General features: G+C 46.2%; 1 protein-coding gene and 1 long non-coding RNA gene across 3 annotated transcripts in view; one reads left to right on the forward strand and one right to left on the reverse strand.

Moving 5' to 3' along the window:
- Positions 1–1,313: 1,313 nt before the first annotated feature.
- On the reverse strand, positions 1,314–4,887 carry LOC118686026 (uncharacterized). The gene is made up of 2 exons (XR_004980089.1): positions 4,601–4,887; positions 1,314–3,485 (listed from the first exon to the last, which is right to left on the reverse strand). It is a non-coding gene; the product is annotated as an uncharacterized LOC118686026 (long non-coding RNA).
- A 122-nt stretch (positions 4,888–5,009) lies between these two features.
- IGSF11 (immunoglobulin superfamily member 11) overlaps positions 5,010–14,787 on the forward strand; it is a 105,242-nt gene continuing 95,464 nt past the window's right edge. The window contains exon 1 of one of the 2 annotated variants that reach the window (XM_036381954.2): positions 5,010–5,253. In XM_036381954.2, coding sequence (XP_036237847.1) covers positions 5,181–5,253 — 73 coding nt within the window. In that variant the 5' untranslated portion in view covers positions 5,010–5,180. Of the gene's footprint in view, positions 5,254–14,734; positions 14,760–14,787 lie in introns of those variants that run through there. The other variant, XM_054518618.1, reaches the window with a different exon arrangement.

Here is a 14,787-nt window from a genome sequence, read left to right on the forward strand (position 1 = left end):
ATTTAATTCACCTACTGTAATGATTTGGGGAAATGTGTCGATGTACAATTTAGAAAGTTGTTATGTAAATGGCAGCATTATGAAATGCTTTTATGTGGATGCAGCATCCCCTGTTTCCTAAGAGGGGTAGCAGCGTGTGTCTGACAGGGTACAATGGACAGTTGTTAACCAGAGCAAGAACAGCATGTCCAAAGAAAGATTTAGTCAGAGCCTCGGGGACCAATTTCTTTCAAGCATGTCTGCATGGGCAGGATTTGGGGGAGTGAGTGGGAGATGAAGGATTTCAAAATGTTAAATTAAAAGCTTTGGTTTTGCAGACACCAGAACACTGGATGAATTTGGGCAGGAGAAGAGGGGAGAGAAGAGGATTTTGTAGTTGAAAAGGTTTGCTTTTACTGTGGGAACAGCCAAGGAAAACTCAGGAGATGTAAAAATATGCAAAGAATTTGTTAGATTGTTGATTATCTCAAAGTGCATTGGGATAATCCAGGGTAGGCAGAAATTGCATGAATGGGGTGCATAGAAATTTATTTATTCCTCATACTAGTGTGGAAGGGAGCACCTTGCAGTGCACTGAGCAAAATCAGCATGTCACAGGTACTACCAGCCTGGGATGAAGAAACCAGCCAGACCAGTGTGGCCATGAGGGTAGAAAGATCTAGGGGAAGCAGTGTCTCAGCCCAGCTCCCGCAGTTTTGCTATGTGGCTCCCTGCCCATGAAGTGGGGACAGCAGAGAGAGATGGCTCTTGATGTGTGGGTCAAAGTGGCCTTGGAGAAAGAAACAATGCAATGGCCTACTTCAGTGCTGAGAAGTTTGAAGGTACGCCTAATCCACCCGGGTTTCCATGGACACATCCGCTCCTGCCATCTGGCATTGAAGGAGTGTGGAAATTTGCTTGCTGTTTCAGGGCTGGTTTCCCTTAGATATTCCTATGGTCTCCCTGCGTGGCTGACATGCAAGGATAGGCCATTGCTGTGCCAGGGATCAGGTTATCCTGACCAACACATGGACAGGGCTCACCCAAAAGCCTATGATGGCCATGCATTAGATACACAGCGCCTGCACTGGACTGCACCTGGTGCTGGACAGTGCGAGAACATCTCCCTCCTGATGCTCCTTCTTGTTCCACTATGCAGGCTTTCAAAAGCACAAACTTTTACACTTGGGACAGAATTCCCACATAACTAGTCCTGTGGCCAGTAGGAAATAAAAAAACTGTGATAGATGAGTTGACAGGGTTATCACTGTTTTTTCTTCTATTTAGTGACCTCTGTTTTGTATACACAGGTGTTCAGCAAAATAAATCCTGGGTTTTGTTTGAATTAGTTTTATTGAAAAGGTACAGACATAGTTAATTGTGTATATATTTGAAGGGCTGTCATATTTCTTCTCAGATAGGATTAAAACAGTTCAATCTGCAAACTCTATTTCGTCTGTCAAAGGGAGATAACCAATTTCACAGACTGAAGTTATTAATGATCAACTGAGTGAATTTTATCCATCTTTTTATATCTTGGAAGGACACCTCACTGAAGCTGATTTTGATCAATTTGTAAGCAATGTCACCTTCAATAAATTCCCATCTGACAATAGATAACCCAGTAACAAGCTGGGAGACAGCAAAGGTGATGTAAGACCTGGCATCTATTGCAGCCCTTGAACCCAACCGCATCCCCACTGGATTTTTAGAGCCATGTTAATGCAAAAGTGAAAAAAAAAAAAGTAGCATCATCCTGGAAAAAAGCTTCCTTTTCAAATTTTACTCACAAAGATGTTTTTCGTTGAGACATGAGAATTACATTACTTATCATAATTCTTTCAAAAGAAGAAGGTGGGAGTGGTTTCTTTCTTTCTTTCTTTTTTTTCTTTTTCTTTTATTTTTTTTCCTATCCTTGCCCAGCCTAGCATGAACAATCTTGGAAATATCTTAGCCCTTCAGTTAAAGGATCCTGTGCGTGTTCTTCTGAGCAATGTGCCCCAACTGAGTCCTGCAGTGGTTATCTGCCAGCATCTGATGCCTGGGGTATGGCAAAGCACATCTCCTCTATCCATGATGTACTATTCCATCGATGCTGAGGAAGAGGTATAGATGCTCACTGGTGGGAAAATGGACTGCTAGAGCAGTAAATATCTGTGCTCATAGCTCTAGTGTCCAACAGGCTGGAGTGTGCTGCACTCACTGGATAAATGGTTGGCATAAGCCTAATATTTTGGGGAAGGCTCAAGGACAGCTAAAGTGGAAATTCAGAGTTCCAGGAACAGTATCTCCTCGGCCACGTCCTTTCTGTACAATCTGCAACCTATTTTTGGAAGTGGTGATAAGGTGAAGAGGGAGCCAGAGTGAGAGGACTGACTGGTGCATCTGAAGATTATTATTCCCTGTGGCTGCTCCATCCTTCTGGAGTGTAGCCACAGATTGTTCTTGCAGTTGCTGCAAGAAGCAGCTAAAGTCACTTGCTGTGTCACTGTGGTTTGTAGGTATGGTACAGTATCTGCTGTGGTGACCAGGTCTGAAAGCTGATTAAAATGCTCCCTGATCCTAGCAGCTTGTATCAGGAGGGAGTAATTTGGGTCCATTTTGGGCAGAAATGCTTCCTCTGACCACCAGGCTCTCAGTTCACATTATGCTCACTGCACTTTTTAGGAAGCACATTAATTCATTTACTGTAGAGGGTGAACTGATCTTTGCTGTTTACCTGCCAGCTGATGCACAGCAGGATGCAAGGAACAGTCCAAAGTGAGCTGGGATGGCATTTGCTAAATGCAGTGTGTCCTTATACTAAAAACCACACTTATTTCCATTAGGTCAAGACAGCTTCCAAGTCTTGGCAGATCAGGAAGGCAGTGCGGCAGTCCTAGGGAGAATATGCAATTTTTCTTGTTTTCACTTGATTTGTCTTTGCATCTTTTCATTCTTGGAAGTGATCTGCAGGAGTAAGGGCAGTGACAGGCCACTGTGCCAAACATGCTCTGTGCTCTCTGCCCTTGAGTTTGCTGAAGGAGGTTATGTTTGGCAAGAAACATTTGTGGGCCTTCATTGTAAGTGAATGTATGGACATACTCATTGTATTCCTCAAGGTGGTCATTGTGTGTATGCACAAGGATGGAGGTTTCCTGGAACTGCTTCTGATCATAAAATCATCATTTTTCTTTGTCCTTTTGCTTGATGAAAAATGCAGCAAGTCAGCTGGAGAAAAGAGAAGCAATCTGAGAGAGTCTGAGAAAACTTCAATTCCCATATTGCCACAGAATGGGGGAACAGCTGGGCTATGGCTCTCCCTTCGATGTTTTTCTGAAGTGTTATACTTCAGCTGCTTGAGCCTTTGCCAAGAGCTGGCTCCATAATGGAGCAAAACACTCTTTAAGTCTGCCTGCCCATGGCAGGGCTGATGTGAAGGGTGCTTTGCTAGAGTGCTAGAGCTGTCAGAACGCCTGTATCAGCAGGTTTGATGTTGGAGAACATGCAGCAGGCACCAGACCAACCTGAAAAGAGGCCAGAGGGTACATCCCCTGAGTCACCATGTGATGCCTTCTCGCCTCTCTGAGCCCCCACCTGCTGAATGAAATCCCAGCCCATGTGGCAGTGAGCAATTTTGCTGCCTGATAAGGGTAGGTCAACCATTGCTCCTTCTAAACAGAGTTAGTAGTTTTATTTCAGAACCAAGATAACTGGTAAACCTGGACTGCTAGGGTGACATTTTTACCTAGTCCCCTGATAGAAGTTTGCCAAAGCTTGATGCTGTCCAAGGCAGAGCTCAACCTAGGCTAACCAAGGCTGGTGAGATGGTAGTTAGCTTTCCACATACTGTTGTTATGGGCACCAGCTTGCTTTTTTTTCATGGTTCTTAAAGAAATTTATGTTTTTCTACCCCTGAGACTTTTCCTTGCCATCTTCACTCCTGAGTGCAGCTCTCCCCCACCCCTCTTCACAGGGGTAGTGGAGCCATGTAAAGGGTCAGAGCACCTTTTGAGGCATCTGAGGAGGCAGAAACCTGAACAGTGCTGAGCAATAGGGTAGTCTGGGCAGGGGGATGCTCCCAGGGACTGTGACTGGTGGGGGTGGGGAGAAGCATGACAAAATGGATTTGCTGCCTGTAGGATGCAAAGGCTGCATAGCTGTGCTTTGGTGGGGAGGAAACGTTGAGTGGGGGAATGAAATAATTGGACATTTGACAGAATTGTTAGAGAGTTTTCCTTGTCAAACTGCTTATTTTCACAAAGCAAAACTACCATGATCAGACTTGGACAGGGAGCTGGCTGTGCGCAAGGTGTCATTCTGTGCAAGCCTTCTGCTTGATCCTTTCCCACAAGCTCATCCTAAATTCATAAAGGGTTCCTTTCCTCCTTTTCTACCATCTACATACACACTTGATGTGTGCTGATTTTCAACTGATTAATATTTCTGCGCAGCCTTAAGAACTGCACTGACTTAAGCTTGTGACACAACTTGTTGGCGATTCCTGCGTTACACAGTATTGCAGTTCCCCAACTCCGAGAACTGCCTCACACCCTTTGGAGATACCTTGGTCGGTTTTACAGGAGTGCGGAATGCTCGTGTTTCCCAGGCTCCTGCATGGCGGAGTTAGGGTGGTTCATACCTTTGCAGTGTTTATACCGTGCGCTGCAGCGGTGACCAGTCCCATGCAGACCATCCCAAATATTTTGCTGTGCGCTGCTGCTGTCGTCTTCAATGCAGCTGTAGGCAGGTTCCGGAAAGAAGAAGCCCCCACGCTGCCGCGATGATCCGGAGGAGCGGTGGGGGTGCAGTCTCCAGCCCTGCGCTCGACCGCACCTCCACACCCTGGCCCGTGTAGCATCCCTACGGATGCAGCGGCGCCGGGTTGGCGGGGAAGGGGAGGAGGGGGGAACCCCCAATTTGCGCGGAGAGAGGAGGAGGGTGGTGGGACGTGCCGCTGCGCGCCGGGACGGTGCCGTGCGGGGGGTGACAGCCGCAGCCCGGCGGGTTGCGGGGGCGGCTCGGGGCCGCCAGGCTGCGCTCTCGGTCCGGCCGCCGCGCCTGCCGCCCTCCCCGGGCGACCGGGGCTTGGGGCACGGCGGAGCCTCGCCGCGAGCGGGCGGTCCCGGGACGGCGGCGGCACCACCGGCGGCGGCACCTGCGGCGGCGGCGGGGAACGGCAGGGCTCGGCGGCCCGCTCCGCGCCCCTCGCCCGGCCCGGCATGACGCGGCGGCGCCCCGGCGGCGGCGGGAGGTGGGTGCCGGCAGCCCTGGCCGCGCTCCTGGCCCTGAGAGGTGAGTGCTGCACGGGCGGAGCGGGGCGCGGCACCCGGCACGGGGCATCGCCCTGCGGCCGCGGGGTCGCCGCCGCCGGTGCCACGGCGGTGCCCCGCGCGTGGGGAAGTTTTGATTGCGGTCCCGCCGGGGATGCTCGGGAATGCGGCGGCGGGCGAGTGCTTTTGCAGGCAGGCGTGGGGAAGGAGCGCTGCTCTGCTCGGCTCCTTCTGCTGCCTCTGCCGCACCATCCTTCCTACTATTCTTATATATACATATTTTATTTGATCTATTTTTTACCGTGCCGTAAAACTTGCTTGAAACTGGGCTTCACGTTAGGCTCAGTTGTCTGGGCCTAGCCCCTTGGTAAGCTCACCTGTGTGGAAAACTCTGGTCTATCCCTCAGGCCCTGAGGCAGCAGGGAACTTTCCGCAGAGATGGTGACAGGCTGCTCGGAGCCCCCTGTGTCCCCCCCATCCTCTCCCCTGCCTCCTCCTTCCAGGCACACGGCGCACCGCTTCAGCTCTAAGATACGTGCCTGCTCCCGGGGACGTGGAGACTCCAGCACCTCCCGCCCCCTATAGCCCTTCCGAAATAAGGTGTGTTCCCCGGTCTCTGTGCGGAGAGGAAACAAATTGCGTATGACAGATGCTACTCACATCACTTAGTGCATTGCCGGGGAGCACCAGGAGGTGCTGCATTAAGGGCAGCAGAAGAAACTACCAAGTGCAAGATGTTCAGGCTCATCTGTTGATCAGGTGGCAATGCCTCCTTTCAAGTAATGCTAAACTTTAGAGCAGCCTGCTCGGTTATAAGGTCTGGCCTTTAATGCAGACACTCGCTAAGCAGTTCTGCAGAGGTCAGTTCAGCAGTGAGCAGCCCACAGCTTTGAAACAGCTGGGCCACCTTCACTGCTGGGAAACTGGGAAACTTGCTGCAAGAGGTCCCTGAGACAGAGGGAGGACAGTAAGAAATGATGGGATGTCCCATGAGAGGACCAGAGATGTCTCAGCAAGGTCTAGATGAAACCTCCTCACAGTCGGGATCGGGGTGGAGTCTGCTGCTTGGGTGGCTGTGTCGAGCTCTCACTGCCCTGCAAGGCACAGCAGGCTTTCCCCTCTACCCAGGACTTGGTTAGAAACAAGTCTTGTGATGGATAAATGAACTTTTCACAAATGCCTCAGCCTCAAGTGCACCCTGCATTCCTGTCCTCAGAAAATGTTTGGGAGTCTGAGTCTCATGCATTAACTGGAAATTGCACCTGCTGACTTCAAAGAGATGAGTTATGGAAAAAGAATAAAGTTTACTAGCATTAAGTTGAAAGAAATAATCTCAGCTTTCATACTTCACACTATTGATTTGCTTTTTTTCCTTTTCCCAATTTGGAAAGGAAGTTCAATTATTTTCAGGTTCTCAGTGCTACAGGTTTTTTTGCCTGCAGTCATTGCAAAGGTGTAAATGTCTATGGAGTTACTGGACTTGCTCCAGTTAAAGGCATATAAGTGGTGAAGTCCTTCTGTTGACATGATGTCACTGCAAAAACATACAACAGTAATCAGATATAAGGCTAAAATTGAAGGGATATTTAATCATCCTTTTAAACATTGACTCAATATTTACTTTTCTTTTTTTTGTTGAGGGCACACGGGGACAGTGACATTGGACAGCACTAGGTGTGAAAGCACACTTTTCCATGAAATATTTATCTGCAATAGTGTAATGGTTTTTCTTGCAATTTCCTTTAAGTCTTCATAGTTACCTGAATGAAACACCTATGTCTCAAGCTTGGCTTTTTTTTTCATTTTTTCTTAGGAAAAGTCTTTAGAAGATGGTGGTAGATGAAAATAGCTGTGGTACACAGTTATTTTTGTGGAACACAACATGGCCATATTTTTTGGTAGTTCTTGAGTTTGAAAAGAAAACACTGTAAAGGATAAGGAACAGACATACACGCAGAAAAGCTGAAATTAAATTGGGAGAGTTTTTTCTAAACAACATTTGCAGAAGATTAGTAAGTGTGTTTCTGCTCTGGGCTGCCAAGTATGGTTAGGAAGAGTGATTTTTAAATTTTTTTCCATGTTTTTGAGATTTTAGATTGGTTTAGAAGATAGAAGAAAATGAGGGGTCATATGCAAGGTGTTTTCTAAATTAAAAATAAGATTTAAAAGAAGAAGGATCTGAAACTGTAAGAGTGTATAATCAGGCAAAATACTTAATGCCAAGAAAATGAAAGTTGGGGGGAAAAAAGACCTTGGAGGTCATTTCATCATTCTCACACTTTATACCTACAATAAAATAAAATTAGACTTCATAGTGAATAATTGACTTAAATCAATTATTATAGAGCCATTTTCTTATGTTGCTTTGCAATTTGTAGAATAACAATTATCCTTTGTAACTGGTGCTAGTTGCCCATTTTCTGGGCCTATTATATCCCTGTTTAATGTCTTGGGCCAAAGGCAGCATCTATGTTTTCCCTCTAAAACATTATAAGCATAATAATTTTTTGTGGAAATAATATTTTCCAAGGAGAAATCTAGGAAAAGATAGGAGGGAATTCTCTTTAGAGCTTTGAAACCAAACCTGGGATTGCTAATCAATCCTCCTATGTCTCCAGAAATAGCATCCTGCAAATTGTCGAATGTGGTAGAAATCACACATCGGGTACAGTCAGAGTGCAGAACTGACGTGTTTTTTAACTGCATGGTGTTTGCATCCTGTGACACAGAACTGCAACAGGTGAGATTTCAGTGTGTTACAGTCCACTGCAGATGGATCTTGCAAGAGCAGGGGGTGAGGGTGCCTGGCTGTAGTGGATTAATGCAACAGCAGGTCTACAACTCCTCACATGACTTTTTGGAGTCACCCTCCTGTCGGTCTGAGGTTCTCACAGCTGAAACTCTTTTGGCCTCGCAGCACCCTTGTCCTACCCACCTATGCTTCCCAGCCCTGCACCAGGTCCTCAGACCTAGAAAGGGAGTACTGTGTCAGTCCCTTGCCCTGCCATGCTTTTGCAGTGTTTTTTTGGAACAGATTGCCATTTGTGTCAAGCTGTGTGGTTTTGTGACGTGTAGATAAATCATTTTGCTCGTGACCTGACCTTGGTCCCCAGCAATAGGCACAGATGCATTAACTACTTCTTTTTGAAGTGGGCATCATTCCCTTATTTTGGAAACCAATTCTTTATCTCTGTTTCTTCAGTATTGCCTAAACTGCAATTTTCTTTTTATAAGATTCTGTTCTCAAGGGATCTCAGAGTGCCTCAGGAGCAGCTATATTTAGTTGCTCAGTAGTAATATGGATATACAAAGTATGGTATAAACAACTCCTTAACTTAGGAAACTTAGGAATTATTTTTCCTGCCTTCTTGGGGGAGTAGTGTTTTTATTCTTATACCAATAGTATAGATGGAGAAAGCAAGACTCAGAGAGACCTTGTGACCCACTGAAGGTCAGTGGATGCTGGTAGTAGTCTTGAGTGTCTTGGAACAAACTGTAACCACAGGAGGATGCTTAAATTTATGCAGCAGGTTAAGCAATAATGTAATGGTCCTCTTTAGGGATGTTCACTACTAAATTGTGGTGAGTCATCTATATTTAGCAGGATGCTACTATCATCGTGCTTTTTAAGTAAAGTGCTTTTAACACAGTTTATTTCAAGGAGAAGTGCATGCACTGAAAATCTGTTCTTTGTAGTTTCCTCCTTGTGGAGCATTAATGCTGCCTTCCCTTTTGTAAGTGTTCAGAGAAAAATTTAGCTCCTGGTTGTTTAACAGACAGCAATGTAGCAAAGACAGTTCTTTGGTTATTACTACCCTGTGTTTGCACAGTTATTTATAAACATTACCTAATTGAGAGTCTCCAAACTTACTTTGTGAGGGAAGTCAGTTTGATTTACAGCATGGAAAACTGATGTGTGCAGAGAAGAAATGATTTTCTTGCTGTCAGGTAGGACATTTGCCCAGCCTCTCCTTTAGAGAAGTCACAATTACAGGGCTCCTGGTCATATGCCTCCCTACTTTATTCTTGCATCTGTTTCATGCCTTGTGCACCAGGGAGAAAGCACAACATTTTTAACTGTGCAGAGTGAACTTTTAAGTTGGTTTTTTTTTTTTTTCCTTAAAAGTTTTCATCTCTTTGGTTTTGGAGGTCACTTGTGTCCTGGCTCCTGCCTTTTTTTTTCACTGCTTGAGCTGGGCTGCTCTATTTCATCAGGATTGAGGTATTTGGCTTCATTCTAAATGGAAGTGGAAGTCAAATGCTTTGGTGGTTTTGAAAGGAAGTTTTTGAGAGAAATTTCATCTTAGGACACTGATATTTTGTCTCTTTGTGGAGTTGTATTGTTATAATACAAGGAAGTACCCTAAGCAAAAAGATATTTTGATGTGAAAAGTCAAAATTTTTCATGCTTAAATTGAATGTTTCTGTATTTTTGACTTTTTTCCTCCCTGTTTTTCTTTTGAAACAAAGTTATGATTTTACAAAACATCCCATGTTTGATAAGTTTTGGTTTAGTGGAAGTAACTTCAGTAAAACTTTAGTGGTTGCTGCTTTTTTATTCTTACAGGGCATTTAAAAAGAACAGAGATAAAAACCAACTTGCAGCAATTGGTGGTACCTGCGCACAGTCTTTGCCCATTATTTTTGCCATCTTGACACATGTATGCAAACACCATGTACACGTGCACTGCTCTTGTCCTTTCCTTATTCATTGTGCTGTAGAGTATTATACTGAAAAAGTATTGTACTGAAAAAGTCAAGTTTCTATTTAAGAAATACAGCAAATATTTGTTAATATTTGTTTCTCCTTTTGGAACAGTCACTGGAGAAATCAGAACAGGACTAGCAGGTTGAGCTCAGTCCCTTATTATTTGTGCATGTGCAGAGCCACAGCTCTCCTCCTGGCAGCATAGCAGTACTTGTACATTTGCATCTCTGCATGAAGCTAATTTCAAGTGTAATTTTGGTATTATGCTGATCAGATTGCTTATTTGGGGACAAAAACTTGTGCAGTTATTTTCTCATACTCTCACGAGCCAACCTAGCTATGAGAACATGAGCTTCTGCTTCACAAGCATCAGCAGGAGAAAGCCAATGTGTGAACTCCACTTACTCCAGATACCTCTGGGCTTTGATTTTACCAGGAATGCTGAAGCCAGGAGTGTTGTTTGTGGGGAGGCAAAGACACCCTGTTTGCAATCTGTGGTGCATTTCTGCAGCAGCCTGTCTAAGCAGTCCTGGGCCAGGTCAGCCCACTGGTCTCTGCTGCCATGGCCAAATTTGGATATTCCAATGGGAGGTGCCAAAACCTCCTCAGGAGAAACTGGTGCCAAATATTTAGCAAAGAGGAGTCTGGTGTCATGTCTGTACTACAGGTTGCCCTAGGAATAGGCTGGTGTATCCATTGCTCTGGACTTCAATGCCTACAAAACCCAAATTTCTCTTAATTTTAGGGTATGAGCACACTCCACTTCCTTGCCATAAAATGAATTAAGTCATGTATTCCTTCTACCAATGCAGAGTGAATAAAGAATCCATCTCCTCCCCTTCCTCAGGCAAGCCCCCCAGCTTGCAAAGCAGCAGATGTAAAACTTGCCCGTTGCCAGGGGCCAGGTTGAGCTGGGCTGAGTGAGCCCCCTGGGCCGTGTCCTGAGCTGGTGCCCGGCAGGGTGGGTGTGCAGTGGCCCAGGACACACCAACCCCTGTCTCCCGAGCAGAGGGGCTGCGGGTGGGCTGCAGGCTCAGCTCTCCCTCTGCCCAGAACATTAACAGCTCTGCCAGGAGCAAGTGGGCTGGCACACCCTCTCTGCAGGCCCACTGGGGGGATTACTTCCTAATCCCCACTAATTAGAGGTTGGCTAGTGCCTGGAAGCATGAGGGTATAGTGATGTTATGCTTTTTTCATTCTATTTTTGGGTTTTTTTTTGTTCTACCTGATGTATCTGTGGATGTTCCCAGTATCCTTATAAATGCATGGGCCTCTGTGATTTCTACTGAGCTCTTGACTTGACTATAGCATGGGCTAATAATTCCTGGTAGTTAATTATTGTCTGTGCTTAGAAGAAGTAGAAAAAGTAAAACCAGAAAAGGAAAATGACAATATTTTCCTTATGTCTGGTCATGTTTCCTGCTCTTCAGTTATGCTGAACAACCTTTCCTTTTTTCTCTTGAAAAAACAAACAAACACAAAAAGCCCACAAGCAAACAAAACTCACAGAGATGTACCTGTTTCACTTCTTCATTCCCATTTGATAATTTCTTTCTATTTAACTCATCTCCAAGTTAAATTGTCCCAATTTTAACAGTGTTTGACCATTAAGTGTTTTTGATTGATGAATGACGAAACCTTTCTGTGCCTTTGGCATTTTCAAATGTGCCATACAGAAGTAACCCCAGCAATTCCAGCTGAGGGTGCACTTTCAGTGTTCATGGTGGCATTAGAGTACTTCCAGCATCCTTCTTTTCAGCCTCTGCCTTTAGACACCCTGACAGCTTGCTTGCTTCTTTGACCACTGTTGTATGTTGAACAGATGTTTTCATTGAGCTGTTCACAGTGATACCAAGATATTTTTCTCAAGCGATTACATTTGAATTAGAGCCCCATGGTATATGAGTAGTTCAGATTATTCTCTCAAGTTCTTATTACTGTCTGTTTGGTAATGTTGAATTTCATCCTGCATTATGCTGCCCACTTGCTCAGCTTTGTCAGATCCCTTGGAAGTCTCTCTCAATCTTCTTTTGTCTCAGCCAGCCCAAATCACTTTGCCAGCTTCCTGTCTCTCTTCCAGATATTAAGGAATAGATTAAACCACCCCAGAACTGGTTAGAAACCTGGGGGTAATCCCTTGTAATCAGGGCCAGAGCGAGGGCAGGGGGAGAGGGGCTCCCATGCCTCTGAGCCTGGGCACTGAGGAGTGGGGCAGCAGCTCTGGACTCAGCCTGACCTCAGCTGGCCTGAACCCCACTGGGGGCAAGGCAAGGGGAGGAGTTCTCACGCCAGGCAAGCAGGGTACAGGTCTGGCAGTGGACTGGCGTCCTGCCCAGAACAGTTTAGCAGGTGCACTTTGAAGTGACAGAAAATTAATTACTTAGTACTGTCCTTTTCCTTCCAAAATTAGAGTGGATTGCTGGGCCACAAGTTCCCCTGAGCTTGGTTTGTCCCTTATTGTGTACTTTTATGGGCTTAGGGTACTGGGCTGTTTTAACCAAGCCCTGCTGACACTTCCAGGTTAGCCTGTAGCTCCCTTATGAAGAGCCCACCAGCTTCAAGAACCACCTGACCTAGCAAGAGTTTGCTGGTCTTTGCTAGTTACAGCCACTTGAGAAATTTCTTCTTCAACTGTTCTGCACTTCTGGACTTGTCTCTTAAATGTACTGAAGTGATTGGGTTTTGGCTTTTGCACTTGGCCTTCAGTTTTGTTTTCAGTCCTATCTACCATTTTATGAGTCAACTATTTAGACTGAATCACTTCTTGTTTCTGTTGTTTGGCCATACAATGTGTTCTCTTGCTTCTCAGCAGTTTTTTGTTTAGAGCACTGAGTACCTCCTCAGTGATGATGCTGAGATTGCTTCCACACACCACTGTACAGTGTAACAATTTCAGTTCCGCTGCTTTTGGAGTTAGGCTGTTTTGAGCCTTTCTGCTTCTAATTGTTTTTTCTAACATGTAAGAGTCACAATGCAAAATTCAGCTACTGTATTTTTCGCAGGGATGTTAAATTTGATTGTGTAGCAGTCACTGTTACTTTGTATCTTTAGATCAATTGCAGGGTTTAAGCTTCTATGTGTGCTGGGACAGGTTGTTCCAAGTCCTACCTATGCTCTTTTAGACGCTGCAGAATTGTAGCCTGCTGTGACTCTTAGCTAATTCCTGCACGTGTTGCTGAAGTCGCTATTTTTTTTCTGTTTTCTTTGACTTTGTTCCTTTGTTCTCACTCCACACAGTGCAGTTGATATTCTTTACCTGATCAGGAGGCCATTAGGAAATACAGGTTGATTTAGTGAGAGTTTTTTTTAGTTAACTTTTCTCCCTTTTCAGCCTTAGCTATCTAGATGAGATTTATATATCGCCCATTCTGCAGTTTGATGCCTCTGCCTCTTTACCCACACTGGATTTTGAGGCAGGGTATGAGTCTGTGATGAATTCTGCAGCTGTGGGCACACAGACTGCAAGGCATGTTGGACACTGTGTTGGTTGGTATGGCTGTATAAAGAGGTTGTTGCATCATGTTATAGGGGCTGGTTCACTGCATCGAACCTGAAGTGCTTCTTGGAGTTTTTGCTCCAACTCCACACCACCTGCTCTGACCTGTGCTCCCATGTGGTCTATCAGCATTAGCTGCACTCCAAAATGTTTGGTTTGGAGATGATATCTCAGCAAATGCAGCCCTTCTTCTTGGTCAGAGGGTCCCTGGGATTTCCTGCATGGAGTGCATCACTCACTCTGCTGCCTCTCACTGCCTGTGCCAGTGAAGGGGGCCTGGTGCTCCCCATGACCAGGGAAGGAGACAGGGATGGGTGGAAGATGGGTTGCTTTAGTGAAGCAGAAGATGATGGAGGGCTTCTGCAGGGCATCGCTGAGTGTGTGTGTTTTCTGGGCTGCTTCCCTAACTGTGTGGTTGATCTTCACTGTTTGATGGGATTTGTTGTCTGAACATCTCCCCGGGTTGTGGAGCTGCTCGTGTGCAGACCTGCTTGGCTTTCTGGCTGTGTGAGCTAGTGACTCGGAGAGGTTGGGAAGACCTTGGCTACTTGGCAGAGGGACAGAATGGCCTCAGTCTGTCTGCACAATCGTCATGTCCTTGGCTTGTCAAGGGCAGCTCTTCCTTTGGCCCCTGAAACAGCTGCTGCGCCCTGGGCCCTTATTACAGGACTCATCCGCAATCAGCGCCTCCCTCTCTGTGCTGGAAATGCCTCGGACACAGAGAGCAGGCTTGTGCATCTCAGCTGCACAGAGCTGCAGCAAGGCTGTGCTTTGCTTGTTCTTTGGGGAATGCTCTGTGCTAGCTCTCCTGTAGCTTTTCTGCATAGTTTCATCTGTTCTCACTGCTCTCGCCCTTATTCCCCGTGGCTGTTTTGCCTCTTTTTTTGCCTTTTTTTTTGCCTTTTTTTTTTTTTTTTTTTTTTGCAAGACTTCATTTCAGCTGCCACATTGACAGCAGTTGTCTGTTTATGCACTGAATAGGTACAGCACAGGCAGGCTTCCCCCACCCCCCGGTCCCCATCCTCCAGCCCTCCAGCACTACGTGCCCCGTCCCCCACAGGTTCACCCTCGCTGGGAGCTCCAGCCCCGAGCCAGAGGGCTCACAGCGAGGGCACTGCTGCAGGTGAAGGAGGGGAGCTGAGGCATCCCACCGCCACCGGCTTGTGTTGCATCCTAATTGCAAATAGCCCTTCCGGCGTCAGCAGTTTGTGGGAATAATTGACAGGAGGTGCCGGCGAGGTGCTGAGTCAGAGCGAGGTGTGCTTGCCAAGGCACTGCAGCAGAAGGAGTCCGATCGCCTCGTGTGGAGGGAAGCCAATGGACGGTGGGTTTCCTGGCTGCCTTTTGGGCCT

This window comes from Molothrus ater, chromosome 2 (assembly GCF_012460135.2).
Source record: "Molothrus ater isolate BHLD 08-10-18 breed brown headed cowbird chromosome 2, BPBGC_Mater_1.1, whole genome shotgun sequence".
Classification (NCBI taxonomy): Eukaryota; Metazoa; Chordata; class Aves; order Passeriformes; family Icteridae; genus Molothrus; species Molothrus ater.